This window comes from Microtus oregoni, unplaced genomic scaffold, assembly GCF_018167655.1.
Source record: "Microtus oregoni isolate MIOR12 unplaced genomic scaffold, Mior012 000020F_ref0000438, whole genome shotgun sequence".
NCBI lineage: Eukaryota > Metazoa > Chordata > Mammalia > Rodentia > Cricetidae > Microtus > Microtus oregoni.
The window spans coordinates 33897918-33920264 of record NW_024543079.1 but is presented as its reverse complement, the minus strand read 5'-3'; the positions used below and the strand labels follow the sequence as shown (position 1 = coordinate 33920264).

The window sequence follows — 22347 nt, the reverse complement described above, 5'->3', positions numbered from 1 at the left end:
ATACGCTGTCTCAGGAAACAAGGACAGTGGTTCCTGAGAAACCAACCTAAGGCTGACATCAGACATCTGTGACTGTGTGTGTGTGTACACACATACACACACACACACACCAAAGCAAAACCAATCAGCGAACAGAGCAGCACTCCTACCCAAAATGTAAAATAAGCTGATTATTTTAACGTGGCATATTCAGAAATCATTTCAAGGACTTGAAAATAGTCTATGCATTCAGTTAATAACTATTTTGGTTTATTGATTTTTAAAATTGCTGGCTTTAAGCAGCTTACAGTCAAAGGAGAAACCTCTTTAGATCTACTTGATTCTCTGATAGTCCTTCACTTTTCAAATAAATGCATACAAAAGTGAAAATAGAATCATTATAGCTTGTATATAAAAATAAACTAAAAATACTTTACTGCAGTTTAACTAACTCCTCAGACAGACAGCCTTGATAAATGTTTTTAAAAGTTTCGTAAAACTAAGAAAATTCCAAAAAAAATAGTGGAACTCTAGACATTTGATTTGACCTAGAAATAGTACAAATTCAGTCAGGCAGAGATAATGACTAGGTAAGGGTGTCACAGAAAGAGATCAGCTCAGGTCTAGAAACATTCACAGGGAGAGTAAGCAGATGCCTAAGTTGCTGGGATCACCCTTGTCTACCTGTCCTGGTCTCTCCTATTAGCTGATTGCTATCTCGGTCTCAAAAACATGGACCCATTTAGAGGACAGATCATTACGTCTCCCTAGGGACAAAATGAAAGAGAAAGGAACACCAGGAGCCTAAGACTGATGTGTGTAGACAGTAGAACTGACGCCAGAGCAATAAGAATAAAGTAATAAAGAGGAAGGTACAAGAGTCAGGAGAGCTCACTCCCATCTTCTCCAAAGTTCTCCCTTGGGAAATCAGCTGAGGCAAAGGTCTTTATGTACTGCACTGGAAATTCTCTAAGACCAGCTCGGACCGGAACAAAATCTTATTTCCTAAATTTACATTTTAAGTCTTAGTTCCTAAAACAAATACCTTTGCTCCTTTGAATCATTTTCTCTTAGGGCTCTCAGTTCAAAGACCTAGACACATACAATATTTAATGAGGCTCAGATACAAAGCATTTCCAGATATCTGGTGTCTCCTTAGAAAATCTTTATCTTCAGGGGAACTAGGACACTACTCAAACCCTACTTGACAGTGAACTTTCTGGGAAATCTGATGTCTAGGTTGAAAGTGATGGACTTTCTCAGAACCACTGCCAAGGTGCACTGAAGAAGTAAGCCACTAAGAACTGTCTCCAGAAGAGACAGTTTTCCTTTGTGAAAAGTCACTTGTCAGTAGAGCTCTGTCCACCCAGGAATAGAAAGGCTGGAGGCTGGTGTGATAAGCCAGGCAGAAAGCTATTTTAAGTTTGAATTGTTAAGGAGAAAAATACCACTAGTTTCTACATTTGAGCAAATATATTGCCAATAATTGGTTTCTACTACAAGGACTGATTTCAAAGAAGCCATTGAGAGTCAAGATTTGACTCTGTAATATTGAAGAAATGGGGTGAAAGTGTTTGTTAAATCTATTAAAGGATCACATGGAGACAGATTTGATCAAATCTATAGTTCAGTCGAAAGCTAGCACACTTAAAGAACTGCATGTTTCTGGTTATTGGTTAAATTCCCATCCAAGTTTTCCGGGTTACCCCACCCCTAGCCCCTTCAAATTCCCCCTTGTCAACTTCCAGTCTCAGCACCATTTCTTACCTTGCTTCACGTGATCTCCTAATTCCTTCCGAACCCATGGTCTAGAAACATCACTAAAGAATTGGTCACTGCATCTTCTCGTCCTCTGTCCTTACCGCCATTTGAGATAGTAGGGCAGCCCTTCTAAAGACTCGCATCATCTGCATCCGAAGACAGAGCAGTACTGCCACTATGGTCCTTCTCTGAATACAGTTTTAGGAACATCTTCATTTCTTCTCCACAACTGTTTCTTCTCCAGACGTTTGGGCTTCATCAGAGGAATCTACCATTCCATTGCCTGATATATAACCTCAGCTTTAGGCTAGAGACTAATGCCCCCTTCTAGATTCCTCTGAGGCTATTTAGACCAGAGTCTTTCTGCCTCTCAATGGCGCTCCCCTGTGCACCATTTTTATTTGTTTGTTTGTTTGTTTGTTTTGCCAGGGAAAGCATTGCTGATTCTTCTCTTACACAAAGCTCCACCAAGCATCTGCGATCCGTATCCTGCCCTGCTAACCTACATGACAGACTTCATGTGGGCTTCCCCACCCCCACTCACGAAAACATGTGTCCATATGATTTCCAAAGTTACCCATTGATCCTTTGCCTGCGGTTTCGCTACTTCTGACAACCACCAAACATTCTGTTTACCTTCCTGATAGACCTCTCTGTCCTTGGTCCTCCTCTGGTCAAATAATTATTCTTGACGCATGCCCCTCAGACGAGTAGCCAAGAGTTTCAATGTCCTAAAGTTGCCTCGCATAGCTCTACTGTGACTATCATCTCTCTTTCTACCCCTAGGTCCAGCCTTGTTCTTTACCTGAACCATTTAGTTCCGTGGGTTAGAACTGGGATTCTGAGTGCCGGGTGTACAGATTTTGTATAATCCCCTCCCTGTGAGTACAGGCCGTGTCTGCGGATATAGCCAAGCACCTCTCCCGTGGCTGGGTTGTATTATATGCCACAAGGAAGGCATTTCCACAGGTGGACTCAGTTGAACGTGAATCAGCCAAAACGTAGATTAACCCGGACAGGCCTACCATCACCAGGCAAGTCTTTCAAAGGCCAATCGAATACTAAAAAAAAAAAAAAAAAAAAAAAGAGGCTCTCTTGCTGGCCTTGTTGAAAGAAGACCAAAGATGAGTTCTATAGTTGCAGGAAAGTGAATCCATGCACTTGGAACAGGATCTAGGGTGTCAAATAACACCCCCAGCCCTGGGCAACAGTGATTGCAGCCATGTGGGATCCTAAGGGAAGCAATTAACCTGTATCTGGATGGCCTGACCTACAGAAACTGTGAAGTCATAAATAGGCCTTAAGCCAGTATAGTTGCCATCTTTTGTTACACAGCAGTAGCTACCTAAGATACTTGCCCTTGTGGTTAAATTAGATCAAATGCTGGAGAGAGAGAGAAAGATAGGTTGCAGCATTTCTCATGCCCACCACACTCCCCTTCTGCCAGTGACTGCCCTTCAGCTGTAATTGCCCCTCCTGGGTTCCAGCAGAGCCAGGGGACTTGACTCTCTGCCATGTCCCTTCACTCTGCCCAGAACTGTATACAGTATTTCATTGTTAAACTGGCTTCAACTTCCCCTCTAGAATGAGCCATCAGTGTTTTTCCTGAGGATAGATCTACTCTTTAGCCTCGACTTCTTCCTATTCCAACCTACCTCCAAACTGGGACTGCTTCTTCGTACATCATTCTGTGTTCACTTACCTGACGTTTTGGATCCAGGTTGCTAACCCTGGATGAAACTGAGAAACCATTAGCATGATTGCAGATACTCGGGTTTTAGCTGCTTGCTAGATGTGCGAACTTGGGGCAGCGGTTTCACCTCTCTAGGCAGCTTCCTTGTCTATAGCAGGGATAATGACACCCACCAAGAACTGGGTTTTGTAAAAGTTAAATAATAACACATGGCAAACAGTTAGTGTGTAAAACTTAGAAATTAGCCGGCAGTGGTGGTGCATGCCTTTAATCCCAACGCTTGGGAGGCAGAGGCAGGGGGATCAACCTGGTCTACAGAGTGAGTTTCAGCACAGCCAGGACTACACAGAGAACTCCTGTCAAAGAAAAGAAAGAAAGGAAGGAAGGAAGGAAGGAAGGAAGGAAGGAAGAAATGTCACAATGAATAGTTCCTATGAGATTTCCACTGCTGGTGTTTGTGAATTCACCTACTGAATGCTCTCCCAGCTGCTGTATTCACCTGAACACACCCTGAAATGCTGCTGCCACTGGTTACTTTTCTTATTGCTGTGACAAAAACCCCTGACAAGAATCAACTTAAGGGTCAGTTTGGGCTATTAAAACAGAAGAGAAACCGCCCATCTCAGTGGAGAAAGCGTGCTGGTAGAGGACTAATGGAGGGAGCACATCTCAGCAGAGCAGGAGGCACAGAGCCAATGAGAATCTGGGTATCAAACCTCAGACATAAAGCCCACTGCCCCAGTGACCTACTTGCTCTACCTTCTGTGTTCCTATCATACAACCTTCTGGAATAGCGCCACCAGATGGGGACCAAGTGCTCAAGTCGGAGAGAGTCCATGAGACATTTCACACCCAAACCACAATCCTTTCTTTACTAAGAACTTATTGAGTCCACATTGTAAAAGGAAGGTTGCTTTTCATTAGTCCTCCAGCGGCTGTTTGCTCTCTTAAAGTGGCGGCATCATACATCTTATGTTTGTGGTTGTTGTTGCTGCTGCCTTTTGTTTTGTTTTTGTTTTAACCTCTGGACATATCATACTTCTTCCACTGACTCCTAAATAAATTATGTACAGAGGTTACATGTCCTTTATCCACTGGCTCCAAATCACGCGGTGTTATGAGCGTCATAGAACTGTAGACTAAGTGTGCATTAGTCGGTTTGTTCTTGCTTTGTTTCTGCTTCTGCTTTTAGTGCTGAAACAAATTCCTAAAACAGTTCGGAAAAAGGAATTATTTATTTGGACTCTGGTTTTCAGAAATTTCCATCTACAGTTCAGGGCTACATTGTTTTCTAGACCTGAACTGAAGAAGAGCATAGTGGGAGAGACACATGGAGAAGAAGGCCACTTATATCTTGGTGGCCAGGAAGCAAAAAGAGTAGCAGGAAGGAACTCAGGAAGGGGCAGCAGGAAAAACCCCAGGAAGGAGCAACCGGCAAGAACCCGGGGAAGGAACTTGAAAGCCTATCTCCAGTGTCTTTCCTTCAACCAGTGCCCACGCCCTGACACTTCTTTCACCTCCCAATAAAGCTGTCCAAACTGAAATTTGTCAATTGATAAATCTGCTGACAAAGTCAAAGGCCTTATGGTCCAGTCACATCCCCCAAAGTACACCGAAGACCGCTTGCGTTGTGGGAGCACTTCGATACGGAAGCTTTGGGCAAGAGCCCTCACTTGGTAGCTAAGCCATAAATGCATCAGTATTGTGGTTGAGTCCTTCTTAAACAATGACTTCTTTTATTTTTTGAGATGATAGCTACACCATTTTTCTCTTTCCTGTATTTCCTCCAAACCCTCCCTCTCCACAACCTAAGACAATAGCAGAACATTTTAATACCATTGGTCACAAATGCAAGTATATTGCTATATGGTAATTAAATAAGATTTGATGGCTGTCCCAAATAATGTGACTTGGCCAACCTGGCCTAGTTTGGCATACAAATCACTCCACCCATAATTCCTACTGTGTCTAATCAAACATCGACTAGGTAAGCCCTTGGTAGAGCAAATGCTACTCTTGGCTGTGGCTTCTGGTTCCTAGGAAAGAATTTTAGGCCTGGGTTGGGTGTCACACCAGTAACACAAATGATACACAGGCTAAGAGGTTTCTCAGGGGAGTTGCCACGGGTTCCAATGGAATGACAATTACAAGGTAGATGGATCATGTCACGCCTGCTGTGACCTTTACAATACATGAGGATCATTATTTTAATGTTAATTTGCATAATGGTCGGCCCTAGCAGGAACAATGTCGAATGCTAATAGCTGCAGGATGCAATAAAATTAAACATTATCTGGGCTGAACTGCTAAAGGAAAAGTTGCCAGAGAATGACTCTTTAAGTACTTAATTTCATCCCAGGTCATGTCCACACACAATCAAATGAGGATTTCCGGTATCTCTTGAAAAACTGGCAAGAACTGACTAGAATAGAATCGCAGCAGCCTCTTTTATGTAGAATCCCTGCCAGCAGTCTGTGTTTTGGTACAACTTGTCTGTCCCGTCTGAAGAATTTGGAATTGTAATTCGTGTCCTCAACACTCCCTGTCTCCTCTGACTTATTTACACATTTGCTGGTGAGTACACTAAATATGATAAACTTGAGTTAGTCCCACTTTCTGAAATGACAGGGTCTGAGAGAAATATTGTGAATAGCAAGAGCAAGCCAGGTCAGGAGGCCTGAATATTCTCAGAAGAAGATGGATACTGTCCTCTTCAAGTATTAAGTAACCGCACATCCTTAGCTGCGAATGGAAGGTGACCGTAAGCAGAATGTTTTTTAAAAAAAAACAATAAATATCTGTATCTGTTTCTTCTCTACTATTTCTGCTTCACGGAAAATGGACTGACCGTTATCATCCACTTTGAACTCCAAATCCTTCCGAGAAGAATTTCTTCAAACTGGATTCACTTCTTCCTCCCAGGTGTGGGCACTCATTTCTACCACAAGAGGGCAGCCAGCTCTAAAAAACAAAAGTCCTGCTCTTCAGAGAAATTGGGCCAAACTTGAGGAAAGTGTCGGGAAAAGGCTTTCCGTAGCAAGTCAGGGATTGCATGCTCTACCAAAGAAGAAAACCCACCGGGCCCCACCAAGGTGGAGTAACTGTCCGGAAGCATCCCTTTTCTCTTAGGTCTTGATTTCTACGGCGATCAGAAACAACCAACCCCCGACTTGTGGAACTCTAAAGGCCCAAAGCTGCAAGGCACCGTTGATGTCATCGCCAGCGGTTTCATTTTCATCTCGACTTGGGGTGGGTCCAACAGCTGTCAGCTTTCTCTTCCCCACTGAAGGCAACATTCTGATTTAAATCTCACGTAGGTTTGGGGTTTTGGTTTGCTTCTCCCGCCTCCCTGATGACAGAAGCAATTGTTAACTTCTCAATTAAACTTGGTAGGGAAGGAAACGGTCACAGAAGAGATCGGGCACTCTTGACTTAGGTGTCTGAGTAGAGTGTTTTATTGCTCACTTGTTTGGTGTCTCATGATTCAGACTGACAACGTTTATAACACCTTTTAAAAAAAGCAGTACAGTAGCAGACTCCTGAATCTTTCCCTTTCCTTTAATTTTCTTAGTGGACAGTCTTCCTTCAAAATACCTTATTTGACCTTTACAGCTCTAGAAACAGCCAGGGCCTCATTTCCCTCTGTGGGTTGCTAATCCGATTTAGGTGAGTGGAACCCTGAGTTATTTTAGCTCCCCAACTGAAATGCTAATACACATGGATAATAGATTACTAACGCCCCTGCTTCTGGTTTTTCTCTGTCTCAGCTTCGCAAAATTGAAAGATCTGGTTCAAAAGCCGATGTTACTACTCCGGTCTTCTAGAGAAATATTCTGCCCTTGGCTTTGGGGGTCATGTGGGCAACCAGGTGGCAGGAAGCATGAAGACTCCTGAAATTCTGGGAGAAGTGGAACCCTGGCTCAGCAGCTGTGGACACGTTCCAGCTGAGGAAGAAAAGTGGCTTGGCCACAGCCAGAGCCTTGCTTCTGGAGACCTGGTGGAGCAGGGCCAGGCAGAAAATTCTAAGGTCTCAAACCGGAATTGTTTTCTCACCTGCCTCTGTGCTAGAGGTGGGAGTCGAGATAAATATCGCATGAAGTGATGGCTTCTATAGAAAAAGAATCAACTCCCATTGTCACCTCACATGGGGAAACACACATAGAAACTACACAGGAGACATCCATTTTACATGTGCATATCTGTGTACAGAACCTGTGCCTTCATTTGTATATTTTACATAAATGGATACATATAAAATACATGCATCTTTTTATATCATTATATGCATTTTGAGTATAGATAAATGCACTCACATGGGTGTGAATATATATGCATGCATATATATATATATATATATATACAAACATAACAATGCACTCAATGTGTATTTCTTGACATTGTCTTCTCATCACTCCAAACATAGAGGTGTTTGCCCGAATCTCTGCAGAGATGTCTGATAACTTGTTCTGTTCTGCTTTTCTATGCTCTATTACCTAAAAACTTCAAACTCAAGTTGAATAACGGCCCAGTGGGGGACCCAGAGGCGACCAGACCCTGGATCTGCCCTGGACTTGGGCTGCTGTGGGCGAATGTCCAGGTCCCCGAGGGTCGGCGTCACTCTCGTCTGGGACCCGACCCTCAGCGGCCGCACGCTCGCCCCGCCCCGCCCCACCGCGGCCGCCCCGCTGGGCGCGCCGTCCACACCCCTGCGCGCTGCTCCCGCCCGCTCGGGGATCCCCGGCGCGCTGCGCCTCCAAGGGGGAGCCGGCAGGCGGCGTCCCCTTTAAAAGCCGCGAGCGCCGCGCCACGGCGCCTCCGCCGTCGCCGCCGGAGTCCTCGCCCCGCCGCGCTGAGCCCGGCTCGCGCTGCGCCCGCCGCTGCGCTTCCCACAGCCTGCCCGGGATAGGCAGCCCGGGACGTCGCCTCCCCAGCCGCCGCCGGTTACCGGACGCCTTCGGGGCGAGCGGCGCGCAGGTCACTCGTGGCTTCGAGACACCGGCAAGCCTCGGGTTGGAGCTTCTGACTGTGCGCGCCTGGCGCTGTGGCCTCGGCTGTCCGGGAGAAGCCGGAGCCGCGGACCGACGCGAAGAGCCGGGAGTCGGCAGCCCCGCCGCGCCCGGAATGCGGGGCCACTCCAACCAAACACTGAGCGTCCGGGGCGCGCGAGCCGAGGAGTGAGCGGACCCCAGGCTGCCACAAAAGACATTTGGCTCGAGGGCTCCGACCGCGAGGTCACCCGGTTTGGCTTCCCGGGACGCGGCTGAACTGGCTTGGAGAATGCGCCCCAGGACGCCGGGGCGCCGCAGCCGTGCGGGCTCCGCTGGCGAGCGCTGATGGGGGTGCGCCAGAGTCAGGCTGAGGGATGCGGAGTGGCGGCCCGTCCGCCGCCCAGATCTTCGCTGCGCTTTTTCCCGGACCCGGCGTCTCCCAGGATGGCTGCCCCGAGTCATGGGTCGCGGCCGAGCTAGCGCGGAGCGTCCGACCCTCGCCCGGCGAGTCCCGGAGCCCGCCCCGCGCCCTACCAGCGCTGATCCCTGAGGACGACGACAGCAGCAGCCTTGCCTCTGCCTTTCCTTCCCTTCCCGTCCCTGCCCCGCACTCCTCCCCCTGCTCGAGGCTGTGTGTCAGCACTTGGCTGGAGACTTCTTGAACTTGCCGGGAGAGTGACTTAGACTCCCCACTTCGCGCCGGTGTCCTCGCCCGGCGGATCCAGTCTTGCTGCCTCCAACCCCGTCACCTCTCTGCTTCTCGGCCGACCTGGTCCACCCCAAAACACCGTTCTCCACGGGGAGAAGGACGACGCGGCTGACACCCAGAGAAGGACCAGGCGAAGAAAGACAACAGAAACCCGGTCGCTGCTCCAGGTCCCTCGGACAGAGCTTTTTCCATGTGGAGACTCTCTCAATGGACGTGCCCTCGAGTGCTTCTTAGACGGACTGCGGTCTCCTAAAGGTAGAGGACACGGGCCGGGACCCGGGGCTGACGGGTGACACCGCGTTCTCTCCATGCGGCGCTGAGCGCCACGGAGGACCGGTCGAGTGGATGTAAACAGACCCTCTCCCGGTGCACGTGCGGCGAAGCCCGCCCTAGGGGGTCAGACATCCCAAACCCGAGACCCCTCTGCCTTGACCACCTGGCCTGCGCTCTTCTGCCGGTCCGTCCTTCTCCCCAGTTTTCCGTATATAATTAGGTCTGTTAGAGACTTAAGGGCTTTACAAAAAAAAAAAAAAAAAAAAAAAAAAAAAAAGTACAGAAACTCAGTGGATTTCACCCGTTAGTTGCAGTAGAGATACCTTGGCTGTCCTTAAATTATGCCTGAGACCTGGAGTCTGTTTTAAGAGCTAGGTCCATTTAGGAAGGAAGGTACTTACAGTTGGGCTCCCTGTGTGTTTACTGCAAGGACGTGATGTGTCACAGTTTACACGTGCATTCAGAGAAACTACCATTTACATAATTGCAGTAAAGAGCATGGCTTCCTTGACTTAACAGGGGTCTAAGGAAGGGGACAGAGTGGCCAGTGGGTCAACCCCGAGGTTAGGGACTTGGGCCACAACTTGAAAGTGGAGTCCGAAGTTGTAATCTTGAATTTAGCACTTACCGAATCTACAAGTTAGATATAGTCGCCTACCAGGAAGTTCTAAACAGCGCTTCTAAGGAAGTCACATGTGCATTTGGGTCTGTTTATGTGCAAACGAGCGCTGCACAGTATAGTTTTGTAAGAGATGCAGTGTGTCAGACCAACCGGTGGCTTCCCTGCTTCCTGACACCACCTTCCCAGCTGGTTGTCATATGAAAAGGTGCATGATGGTCATTGACTTTTATTGGGAGTGAAGACCAAGCCTTAAGTAAGAAGCCCAATGTAGGCAGAGAATGGGATGAGAGGAGGGAAAGCACAGGGACTTGGGATCCTCCATCCTCTTGATCATCCGGGTTGTAGCCGTGAGCATGACATGCCAGGAGGGCATCCTGGAGAAGGCCAGCGAGCCCTATGGGAGCCGGGGCCGCGGGGGCGGGCGAAGGACTGGGCGGGGAACGTGGGTGACTCACGTCGGCCCTGTCCGCAGGTCGACCATGGTGGCCGGGACCCGCTGTCTTCTAGTGTTGCTGCTTCCCCAGGTCCTCCTGGGCGGCGCGGCCGGCCTCATTCCGGAGCTGGGCCGCAAGAAGTTCGCCGCGGCATCCGGCCGCCCCTTGTCCCGGCCTTCGGACGACGTTCTCAGTGAGTTTGAGTTGAGGTTGCTCAGCATGTTCGGCCTAAAGCAGAGACCCACCCCCAGCAAGGACGCCGTGGTGCCCCCCTACATGCTGGACTTGTACCGCCGGCACTCGGGCCAGCCAGGAGCGCCCGCCCCGGACCACCGGCTGGAGAAGGCAACCAGCCGCGCCAACACCGTGCGCAGCTTCCACCACGAAGGTGAGCGGGTGGCGGGCGGCGGGGCGGGGACGGCGGGCGGGGACTCGGCGGGTAGCCCGGGCCTCCGCTAGTACAGCGGACGGCCCCTCTGCTTCTGTACCATCCCCTCTGTGGCCCCGAGCCAGGGATTCCCCACTGGTGAGTCCGCACCCTTTCCTGGCAGGTAGCCAGAAGACAGACTCCTCCTCCAAGAACTGGAGGGAAAATGAGTGATGGGGAAGAGGGTAAAAGGCTGCCCAGTCCCTAGTCAACTAAACGTGCCTGAACTGCACAGGAGAAGGTGGAGGGTTGGCTTCCTTAAAATCTGTTCGAAAGCTCTGTGTCTTGTGTTCACGCTGGAGTTTCGACAGAACCAAGGGCCGAAAGTTCATGGATAATATTAACAGACTAAAAGCCCAGGGCCCCAAAGCATTCAAATTTACTGTTGATCTGGGCCTAGTTTGAAAGATTTTGAATACCTATCTAATCCCCGTGGGAGATCAATTCCACAATCAATCTTATTGTTTCCACAGTGACCTTCCAGTCTTGGGTTTAAATCTTAGTCACCAACTGGAGACAGGGCAAGCCTTCAGATAAAAGCTGTTTCTTCTACTGAGCGTTACCTTCCTAAGCAAGACAGTGGGTTGTTTTTTTCCTTTGGATATGAATGTGGCTTCCCAAGGTAGGGCATTTCTGTTCACTTCATCAGAAAGACATTTAGTGGGTTCGAAATGTCTTAGAGACTTGCACCAAAGTTCTTAGTTCAGTTAGTTAAACATCACGCCTCAGCTCAATTCTGTCTCAATATTCTCTCTCTCTCTCTCTCTCTCTCTCTCTCTCTCTCTCTCTGTGTGTGTGTGTGTGTGACTTTAAGTGTTCTTTTGGCTTAATGTATTCTAAATAGAATATCAGTTCCTTCAAGTTCTAGAAGCATGCAGAGCTGTCTGTCAGTGAGCAGCAATTTCTAGAACAGTAGGGAGCTAGGAGAGACATTCCCCTTTTAAGATTCTGCTTTGCCTTGCTAAGATGATAAATTTCAAGCAAAAGAACATCTGTGCCCTGAAATGGTAGCCCCACCCCCCATAAGATGGCTTAAACTTTGAGAAGTCTGCTTGATTATAGGCAAAAGTCCCACAGGCAGGTCACATAGCAAGAGGTCTATCTTCCCAGAGGCAGCTACTCAGGAAGGGCACTCTAAAACCCATCTCTTTCAAACAGATTTCTCAGTTTTGAAAGATAGTGGGACCCCATTCTGGTCTTCAGGATCTGCCCAAGGAGAGCAGGGAGACTCAGGTGTGTTTCACTCCATCCCCACCACCCTGAGGTGATTTTGTCCAAAGCTAATCTCTCCTAGTTGACAGTGATCAGAAAGCTTTTGTAGATAAGAGGGTGGGGGGAGCACACAGCTGTTTCCCCTGATGCCTCTGGAGATTTAATGTGAAAACCTGATTATTTGTGTATTTTTTATTTACTAGTCTTTTCTAGCATGAAAACTATTCTGTATTTGTAGAAACCACATATATACTTTATCCTTGTTTAAACAAAGCTAAAAGGATCATTTAAGTCCATTAAAACACAGAGCTACAATTGAATGAAAGTTTTCTGAGTAAAATCTGCATCTTCTCAATCTTCCTTTGGAAGTGACTTGATAAACACAGGCAAAGCATTGTCTCTCTGTGTTAGTTTAACTCGGTGTGCTTGGGTTCATAACAAAAATTTCTGTCTTTAAATGTGATTTTCATGTATAAAGCTATATATAAGTTATGGACTTGCTTAGAGTAACGTGCACCAGCCTATCTGGTGTAATTAGATGTCATTTTTACTGCAACATCTCTTTTCTATCATCATTACACACACAGGACATTTTGCAAGACTGTTCATTGTTGAGTGGCTTTGCCTTGTGATGGTGAAAGCATGGTCCAAAATTCCAGTATGCATTTGGACACAGACACCAGGAATGCCCCTATCTATCTGCCTCTAGCTGTCACGGTGTAATTACAGAGACCCTGTGGGGAAAACAGTTGCTCAGTTTACAGATAGTCCTTGCCACTGATGTTTCCAGTGCCTCTTGTTTGTCAGTGGTCCCTTTGGATCCCTCCTGACTCATCTCCAGGCTGCTTTTGTCCTTGTGCCCTTGGGCTATTTCACTCAGTCTTTAGATTGGACCTCCAGAAGCAGAGCCCTCCTGAAGGTGCTGTGCTCAGGGGAGCAGAGACCATGTGGAGTTACTAACAACCACCAGGTTCTGCTTTCCTTTCCCACCACTTCCTTCGTTATCTCAAAGATTGAAACTTAATTCTGTGTATTTTAACTTTGTTCTCTCTCTTTGGTGTGTCATTGACTTTATCCTGTAGAAAGCCATGTGTGGCCCAGAGCCCCTTGAATCTTGTTGCAGGAGTGAGATGCAGCTGCTGGTCTGGAGCAGCCGCAGGCTTTGTTGTTGTTTGGATGGAGGAATGTGTTCTGTCCAAAAAGGGTTGCAAAATCCTCCAAGCTTAATGATAACTTCTGAAATAAAACTCGCCCTACTTCAGGGCAAACAAGTAGCCACAGAGAGCAGGTTCCGAACAATGTTTGTGCGTCCCATCCAGTGGTGTCACTTCGCGTTTCTGTTCATTCAGCTCTGTCTACATGTCCAAAAGGCAGCTGGGCAATATGTTTTCATTCCCAGAACAAAACCTCACTCGGCAGTTACCATGGTATAAGGTACCAATTCCTAAAGATTTGGACCGCTGCTTAGGATTTGATTTCTCTCCTCACGCCTTCCGATGGCTAGAACTTGGGCATTGCCGCAGACTCAAGTTAGTTCTGTGACCTAAGAGAAGTTCACATAAACTCTCTGAATTCCCAGCTCTTTCATTCACAAAATGGAGATAATCACGGTTCCCCTCTACTGAGCTTGTTGTAAGGTCGTTCATAGACAGATGGCCGTCGTGTGGAATGTTAAATCTGGGCTTTGTTTCTAGAAAAAAAATGGACTGGCGTTGCTGTCCTATTTTCTCTCCCCCTCCCCCCTTTTCTTTTGAACATTTTTGCAGCTAATCAGTCCTTCCATTTGATTAAGAACTAAGAGCCTGATACTCAGGTTGGAACCAGGTAAAAATCCTGAAATCCCTTAGCAAGTTCAGCTGATTCAACAGGGGATGTTTACAGAGAATTAGCAGGCAGTTCAGCCTCCAGAAAGTGTACATTACCCTCTCTGTATTTTCTGAGCCCTAGGCTTGCTGCCATGATTTGTAGAGGCCTTTTCCTATAATTTACTTTATTTAAAAGAGATTTTCAATTCCCCACCCTCAAGAAGAGGTTGCACCTTGTTCCCTGAAAGAGAAAAGGTGTTTGTGTCCTGACCCTACTTAGGCAGTTAGCCTCCTGAGTTGAGATATTCTTTCAATTCTTGGCTTCTGTGTATGGTTTCAGTGAACAGTAACAGTAGATACTTTGGAATGAAGGCTGGACGGGGTCTTCTAAGGATTAGAGCAATAGAAATGCTGTTGGGAGATTGGAGATAGGTCTTTCTTTTGTCATTAGTATTGGGTAGTGCATTGTTCTCTCTTGTGAAGGCCACTTACTCTGTCTTGCTGATACTCCTTACCTCCTGAGTGACAGACAGGCCACAGGAAGTGGCTGTTTCTATGCTTCTGACTGGAAGATCTCAATCTTGACTTTATTTCTTAGACAGATATTATTCTCTGCTGCTTCAATGACCTGTCTCCCATATTCGTCTTGGGGATTGCCCCTTTGCTTTTGTCCTATGGTCATATATGTGTGTATATGTGTGCATGTGTACTTATGATTGTCACATTTTCCTTCTTTGTGAATTGGGATTCAGGGATTTTGTTGCCACTGTGTTTTTCTGTTGACTAATGTAGCTGTTTGTAGAAGGCCCTGGGTAATTTGCCTTTATAGTCTGTCTTTAAAGGAAGTCATATGTACCTTCTGTGCCAATGTCAGGAGAAGTCAGTGTGATTTGGTGTGATTAGGATTTGGGGGATGCTGCTACTCTTTTTCTTTTTCCCTTGAAGAAGTGCCTCAGGCAGAAAAGGGACCCAAGAAGAGCAATCAAAATGAGTTTTTTCAAAAGAAGCTACATACAGTCCTTCAGACTTTCTAGGAATGTCCTTGCCCTAAAGTACCATTAACTGATAGTGAAGTTCAGAACATGAATGGGTCCCCAAAGGTATCATCAAGAACTTATTGGCAAGCAGGTGCAAGAGGACCATGAATGGTACCCTGCTGGCCTAGTGTTCTTCATGTCAAAGCAGAAGAGCTTTAGACGACTCCCCTGTTTTAGTCCCTGGCTGGCTGATGGTAGCCTGAATCCTTACTCACTGGCCAATACTTAGGCCTCTTCTATAAAAGGGGCTTTGCAAATCTGCTTCTTTGTCACTCTTCCTTTGTATGCAAGAAACATCTTTTGTATCCTTGACACTGAAGCATGGTCCATAGCTCGCAGCATCTCTTACTAAGAGCTTGATGGAAATGCAGGCTCGCAGGCCCCTTCCCAGAGCAACTGTTATGCAGGCCAGAGTCTAAGACTGCTGTGTCTGCCCAGGGGTTGAATAAGGATGCGATGGAGATGAGAGAACAGGCAGTCGGGAGTTATTTCTCCTGAAATTCTTTATCGTTAATTACTACAGTGTCCTAGTGCCACCCATACCTCTGTCTCTAGAGTTCTGAGCAAAATGGTAGGGTGCGCTTTGTAAAATGTCATCATTGATGTTGCGTTTCGGAGTCTCTAATTAAGAGACTGAAATCTGTATATTGAGATTTGTAAATCATCTAAATTGTAGAGTGATGTTTTCACATGCCGCTTAAGGGATTGACATGAAAGCTCGTTTTCTTAGTTAAGAAACGCAATCATTTCCTCAGCCCCTCAGTCATTAGCCCTCTGTAACTATAGTACTGACTTTTCCCCCTAAAGTCAGTGAATTCCAAAGAAGTGTTTCACTATTTCCTCCATTATTATAGCTACCTAGGAGCTAGGTTCAGATATTGGATTAAAAGCATAGCAATTACAAACTAAATGTGATCATATAGAAACAGGAAAATGAGACTCTATCTTCACTTTAGAGACAAGATAGTTTTATTTCCTTTAAAGTGTTGAGCATGAAACCCAGGGCCAAGGAAAGGAGGCAGACAGGGTTTCTCTAGCCCTGACATTTTTACTTTCTGGTTGCAAACTTCGATGCAGTTTAACTTGAATTGTCCATTGAGGTTTTAGACTTTCATAAAGAAGTCAATTACCATTGGCTCTCTTACTGAATGCTTTCCTTTTTCTCCCCACTTTGATCGAACTAGAAGCTGTAGAAGAACTCCCAGAAATGAGTGGGAAAACAGCCCGCCGCTTCTTCTTCAACCTAAGTTCTGTCCCCACGGAAGAGTTCATCACGTCTGCAGAACTCCAGATTTTTCGGGAACAGATACAGGAAACTTTGGGAAACGATAGTTTCCAGCACCGAATTAATATTTATGAAATTATAAAGCCTGCAGCAACCAGCTTGAAATTCCCTGTGACCAGACTACTGGACACCAGATTAGTGAATCAGAACACAAGTCAGTGGGAGAGTTTTGATGTCACCCCGGCCGTGACGCGGTGGACTGCACAGGGACATGCCAACTATGGGTTTGTGGTGGAAGTGGCCCATTTGGAAGAGAAACCAGGTGTCTCCAAGAGACATGTGAGGATTAGCAGGTCTTTGCACCAAGATGAACATAGCTGGTCACAGATAAGGCCATTGCTAGTGACTTTTGGCCACGATGGCAAAGGACATCCACTCCACAGAAGAGAAAAGCGTCAAGCCAAGCACAAACAGCGGAAGCGCCTCAAGTCCAGCTGCAAGAGACATCCTTTGTATGTGGACTTCAGCGATGTGGGGTGGAACGACTGGATTGTGGCCCCTCCAGGCTATCATGCCTTTTACTGCCACGGGGAATGCCCCTTTCCCCTGGCAGATCACCTGAACTCCACTAACCATGCCATAGTACAGACGCTCGTGAACTCCGTGAATTCCAAGATCCCAAAGGCATGTTGTGTGCCAACGGAGCTCAGCGCAATCTCCATGTTGTACCTAGACGAGAATGAAAAGGTTGTGCTAAAAAACTATCAGGACATGGTTGTGGAGGGCTGTGGGTGTCGTTAGCACAGCAACAATAAATAAATAAATATATATATTTTAGAAAAAGAAAAAACCCTACTCTCCCCCCCAAAAAAAACCAGCTGACACTTTAATATTTCCCAATGAAGACTTTATTTATGGAACGGAATGGAAAAAAAACACAGCTATTTTGAAAATATATTTATATCTACGAAAAAGAAGTTGGGAAAGCAAATATTTTAATCAGAGAATTATTCCTTAAAGATTTAAAATGTATTTAGTTGTACATTTTATATGGGTTCAACTCCAGCACATGAAGTATAATGGTCAGAGTTATTTTGTATTTATTTACTATTATAACCACTTTTTAGGAAAAAAAAGATAGTTAATTTGTATTTATATGTAATCAAAAGAAATATCAGGTTTGTATATAATTTTCCAAAAATTGTAGTTGTTTTTCAGTTGTGTGTATTTAAGATGCGGAGTCTACATGGAAGGTTACTGGGCAAAGTGCTTGCACGTTTGCTTTCTGTTTTTCGCGGCACTACTGTTAAGTTCACAAGTTCAAGTCCAAAAAAAAAAAATGGATAATCCACTCTGCTGACTTTCAAGATTATTATATTATTCAATTCTCAGGAATGTTGCAGAGTGGTTGTCCAATCCGTGAGAACTTTCATTCTTATTAGGGGGGGATATTTGGATAAGAACCAGACATTACTGATCTGCTAGCAAAGCTCTCCTTGCAGAAAGAATAAAGCAGAACGAGTGGAAATAAATAGGAAAACTGTGACCATGTCAGGAAATGATAATGGCGTCTTGTTCTTTCCTAAACCTATGATCCCTTCCAGGGGGCTGATCTGGCCAAAGTACTAAATAAAATATAATATTTCTTCTTTATTAACATTGTGGTCATATATATGTACAATTGATTATCTTGTGGCCCTCATAAAGAAGTGGAAATTGATTTGTATTTTTGTGTTTACCATTATCAGCAAGCTCTTTATTCACCAAAGCACCCAATTGTCTACGTTTGCCCAACACTGAGCAACATTGAGCACCTTGTTTTTCTGCCTACACCCTGTTCTCTGACCTGTCTGCTTACTTTTCTTCCCAGGGATGTGTATTTGGACACATTTCTCCAAATGTTAACCCTGTTTCCGATAATAAATATCAAAAACTCTGACATTTCATCCTATAAAATCTAACCCATGAGAGCAAATAGTGCATTTTTAAGTGTTCCCAGAGTCTATCTGTGTTTGCATTTTCATTGCTGAAGTGACTGATTTAAAGGTGGCGGGGAGGGGGTGACTTAAACAGTTGGAGAATTCCAAACAAACCCCATTTGCACCAGGAGCGGGAAAGAAAGTGAGGGAAAGCCAAGGCTAGAATGAGGCAAAGACTGCAGAACGAGCCCACGGTAAAGTTCCAGAGATGCCATCCCTTACAACGGAGGCCACAATGCCAACAAATTAGAAGGAAAGAGTGTCTGGGATCAGCTTCTGTGAAGACATCTGCCAATTGGCCAGCTGCCCAAAGGGAGTGAAGTCAAATGCAGCCCAGGAGGGTTAACAGGCAGCTGTGGCTGAGCTTCCACACTCAGATTGGAAGTGCAACCTAGGCAGGGAATCCACAATGCCAGGTTAAGGTGCTGTTTCAGGTCAGTTTCCAGAATGTGGGTCCTCCTGTAGTCCCCTCATGGCTGACGCCTAGTTTTTACCCCCTTTCTCAACCCCTGTCTTCAAACGGAATCAGAAAGCAGTGTGCTCACAATGAGAAGGGCTGTTTGAATTAAATTCTTCTCCAGTATTAACATGGGTTGACCTTGAGCATGCTTACCTTTAGAGGCTTTGAAGTTTCAGAGATCTTATTTTGAATGAATAACCGGGTTATCTTTTGAAGCGTTCTTTCTTATCCCTTTTTGCTGTTCCCTTTGCACAGGTAGAAACCATTAGAGCCAACTATGGCTAGCGAAGTCCTTCACTCATTCTTTGCTGTGTCTTGCCATGGGTACTAACAACAAACCACAATCCTAACATCTTCTTAAAAAGAATGGTCCATGCGTTTCCCATGTTTCTCCAAGTTCTGGAGATAGGAGTGGGGATATCCTACAAGGATTCCATCCTCTGGCAGGCCCATTCTTGGCATGATTTCTGCTTCACTGTTTCTGATTTTCTTGGTCAAAACTACTTGAACAACAGGTCCCGCGTGATGTGTATGTATATACATATCGATTTATACAGTGTGTGTATGTTCTAATTTATGCATACACATATATGAAGATTATGTGTGTCACATACGTGGATGGCTACGTTTTTGGTTTCCATTAAGGTGTAGAAGTTTCGCAAGAGATGAACTGTGTCATTCTTCCCTAACCTGAGTGGTTCAGGTTTTCCCTCTAGTTTTTTAGGATGGAAATCCATCTGTACAATCAAAGCCACATCCAATCACTTAGCTAATGTCTATTCAGCTGCCTTGCTGTTGAGATACTGATTCGATGGGTACTAATACACCATACCCCTCACACTCTCCTTCCTTCGACTGAAAGGCCAAAGGAACAGAGCTTTGCAGTGAAGAATGCTCAAAGTATTAAAAAAAAAAAAGGCAGTGAAAAAAAAGGTGGTGAAAAAAAAAGGCGGTGGGTGTAAATTGGCAACGTGAGGAAATCAGAATATCCAGGTTCTGTTTCATGTCTTGTACGGGAAAGGGCAGGTAGGGTGAGATTAGCGGGAGGCCCAAACATCTGCTCGACTCAGGTAAATTGCCTCTCCTTCCTTCACATCGCTGGCATAAATTACAGCCTACGATATTCTCTAGGGCAGACTTTTCTGACCAGTTCCCTGCTCTACAGACTTCAAAGTGAACTTTTACCTGACTTGCAGTGCCTACGTTCTAAATAAAACGGGTTCGGCTTTAACGTGTACCTCAATCCTCAGCAATGCCTTGAGGGAAATAAAACCTTGATGTGGATACAGCCCTCACGGAGTCATGCTACTTTACAAATCCTGCCACAGTGGTCCGGGTGGGGCCCGAGGTCCTGAATTCCTAATGAAGTCCCAGGTGAAACCCCGGCATCCCGTGCCAGAGGACTGCAGTTTGAGCGGCGAGATTCTGTTGACTGTTCTTTCGGTCGGAACTACAGAAGCTGCATCAAGTGTAGCCCCTTCGATCAACAGCCGCACGCAGATGGAAAGAAACAGAAGGCAAAGCTGTGTTGCAGTGGCGTCTAACCCAGTGCCCTGCATGTTTTCCCGAAGACATTCTTTTCCACTAGAAGATGACTGGCGAACTTGTGTTCTAGCTCCTCTTCGACATGAAAACACTTGGTTGCTTATCTTGTAAAATCTGCTCCGCCTGCTTGCTTGGGCATGCTGTAGTAAGTTTAGTCAAATACGTGTCAGTACATCTATATGGAGAGTGAGCAGGTGCAAGCCCTTGAACATGCACTTTAAGGAACTTTTAACACTTAAGACAGTGCACCGAGCTGATCCTGTGTGATCTTAGTGCCAAGCATCCGAGTTGAAGGTTTCCCTTTGAAGGCAGCGGGTGGATGTCATGCAGTCGAAGCATTTGTTTATACAAAATGATGCTTGATTTTTTTTTTTTTGGAAGTTACAAGACAGTACCAGGTATAACTTCACTGAGTCTAGAGGGCAGAGGAAGACTCCAAAGCTGGTGTTTGAGGTTTGATCTAATGGAAGTTGGAATTTTCTAGGCTGCACTTGGCTTGGAATAAAGGGCTTATGCGAATGGCTTAAGCTAGAGAAAAACCAAAAGGAATATGTTTCCCTCTGCAGAGGGTCAGCGCAGAAATAGCTTCTTGTATTTGCTTCATATCCTCGCCTCTTGTTAGCACAATGACCTTTGGGCACGGAAAGTGATTTATGAATCTCCTTACTCAGCTCAGAAGACATTAACAAGCACCTCAGATTTGAGTGTTTGTTGAAGGAACAAAAGAGGGAATGAATAAATTCTCCATCTCAACCAGTCTTTAGTGGTATAAGACACACACATGCACGCATGCACATACACATGCACACCCCCCCCCCACCCACATGCATGCATGTCTCTGAGAGACATTTTAATTTGCTCCTGTCTGGAATCTGAGCGCTGAAGAGTAGAGGCGCTATTTTTGCCCTGATGGGTTTATCATTGTGTTTAGGTCTCTAAACCTTGAATTGGGTCCCTCTGAGGTGCTACAGCAAATGCTGACTTTAACAGCACTTAAAAGCTCATGTTTGCCTGTGTGCCGGGCCCCACGCCAGGGCATTGCCGGGAGTCCATTACTGCCGCAGTCCATTCTGATGAGGAGGTCTCCCAGCAAAGCTCCGGTCTGGTCACAGCTTCCCTCATAAGGCGCAGGAACTCATCTGGACCGAATTTACCCTGGAACTGCTTGGCCACAACACTATGAGAGAATAATTATTGAACTATTTTACTGTACAACTATTTCCAAATTGTTGATTTTTTATTGATTTCAGGAGGCAAGCTAATTGCCCCGTGGCAACTTGATGTTAACGTTTAATGAAGATCAGGAAACAGAGTTTATGAAAAGCGTTTGTAGAGCGACTGCAAAGCTTCAAGAACTGTTTTACACTTCCTGACGGTGCTGGGCCTCGCTTAATGGTTTGTTTTTATTGCTTAAGAGTGTAAACCTTGCTTTAGCCCAGTGTGTGGAAACTATACCCTCATCCTGCATTGCACATTTTCTCGTTGCTTTTGCCTCGCTCCTCACGTCCTCTCCTGCCATCTACACTCGGGACTTTCTCTGCTTTGGATGCAGGCAAGTTTCTGTCTCCCGACACTGGCAATACTACACATGCACACGTGTGCACCCAGCCCCATGAACTGAATGGGTTGCTTCACTGTGTTTGGGTGGAGTTTCTCTTCTGCACTTGGTTGCTAGACAACCGAGCAGACAAAATTTAGCGATTCAAACGGCATTTTTAGAGACGCCAAATTTGGGCGGCTGAATCCTTCTATCTCCGTCTTTATGTAGAAGGTGTGTGTTTCTTACGAAGATCCCCTTGCCTTTTGTTGGATAGATGGCTGACTGGTAGAAGAGCAGCGTGTGTGTGTGTGTGTGTGTGTGTGTGTATGTGTGTAAGAGAGAGAGATGCTTGGGTGTTTGCAGGTGCACACACACACGTGTGTACATCTAGGTGAAGGCCAGGGGTTAGCATCCAGTGTTCCTCTCAATAGCCCTGGGCTTTGAGATTTGAGACAAGACCTCTCACTGAACCTGGCTCGCATTGGTTTAGCTAGGCTGTCTGCCAGCGAGCCCTAGGGTTCCTCTTGCCTCTGTCCCACACACCCCCAGCCCTGGGGCTACAGACACAAGGCCCAGCATGGCCAGCTAGTTTTTAATGCGGGTGCTGAAGATTCGAATGCAGCTGCTTATATTTGTGCAGAGAGCAGAGCGCTCTTCT

General features: G+C 46.0%; 1 protein-coding gene across 3 annotated transcripts; it reads left to right on the top strand.

Annotated features, from left to right (window-relative positions):
* The first annotated feature begins 9090 nt into the window (after positions 1 to 9090).
* On the top strand, positions 9091 to 18095 carry Bmp2 (bone morphogenetic protein 2). 3 transcript variants are annotated; one of them, XM_041670905.1, is made up of 3 exons: positions 9091 to 9385; positions 10550 to 10847; positions 16125 to 18095. In XM_041670905.1, exons 2-3 carry the CDS (start codon positions 10679 to 10681, stop codon positions 16964 to 16966), a joined length of 1011 nt encoding a protein of 336 aa, XP_041526839.1. In that variant the 5' UTR covers positions 9091 to 9385; positions 10550 to 10678; the 3' UTR covers positions 16967 to 18095. The 3 variants fall into 3 exon arrangements, with proteins under 3 accessions (XP_041526839.1, XP_041526838.1, XP_041526837.1); XM_041670904.1 differs by having other exon boundaries at positions 10498 to 10847; XM_041670903.1 differs by lacking the exon at positions 9091 to 9385 and having other exon boundaries at positions 10178 to 10847.
* Positions 18096 to 22347: the final 4252 nt, after the last annotated feature.

Coding starts and splice junctions, on each gene's coding strand:
- Bmp2 (XM_041670903.1), top strand. CDS start 10,379: ATGACATGCCAGGAGGGCATCCTGGAGAAGGCCAGCGAGCCCTATGGG. Junction 10,848..16,124: donor GCGCAGCTTCCACCACGAAG/GTGAGCGGGTGG, acceptor TGATCGAACTAG/AAGCTGTAGAAGAACTCCCA.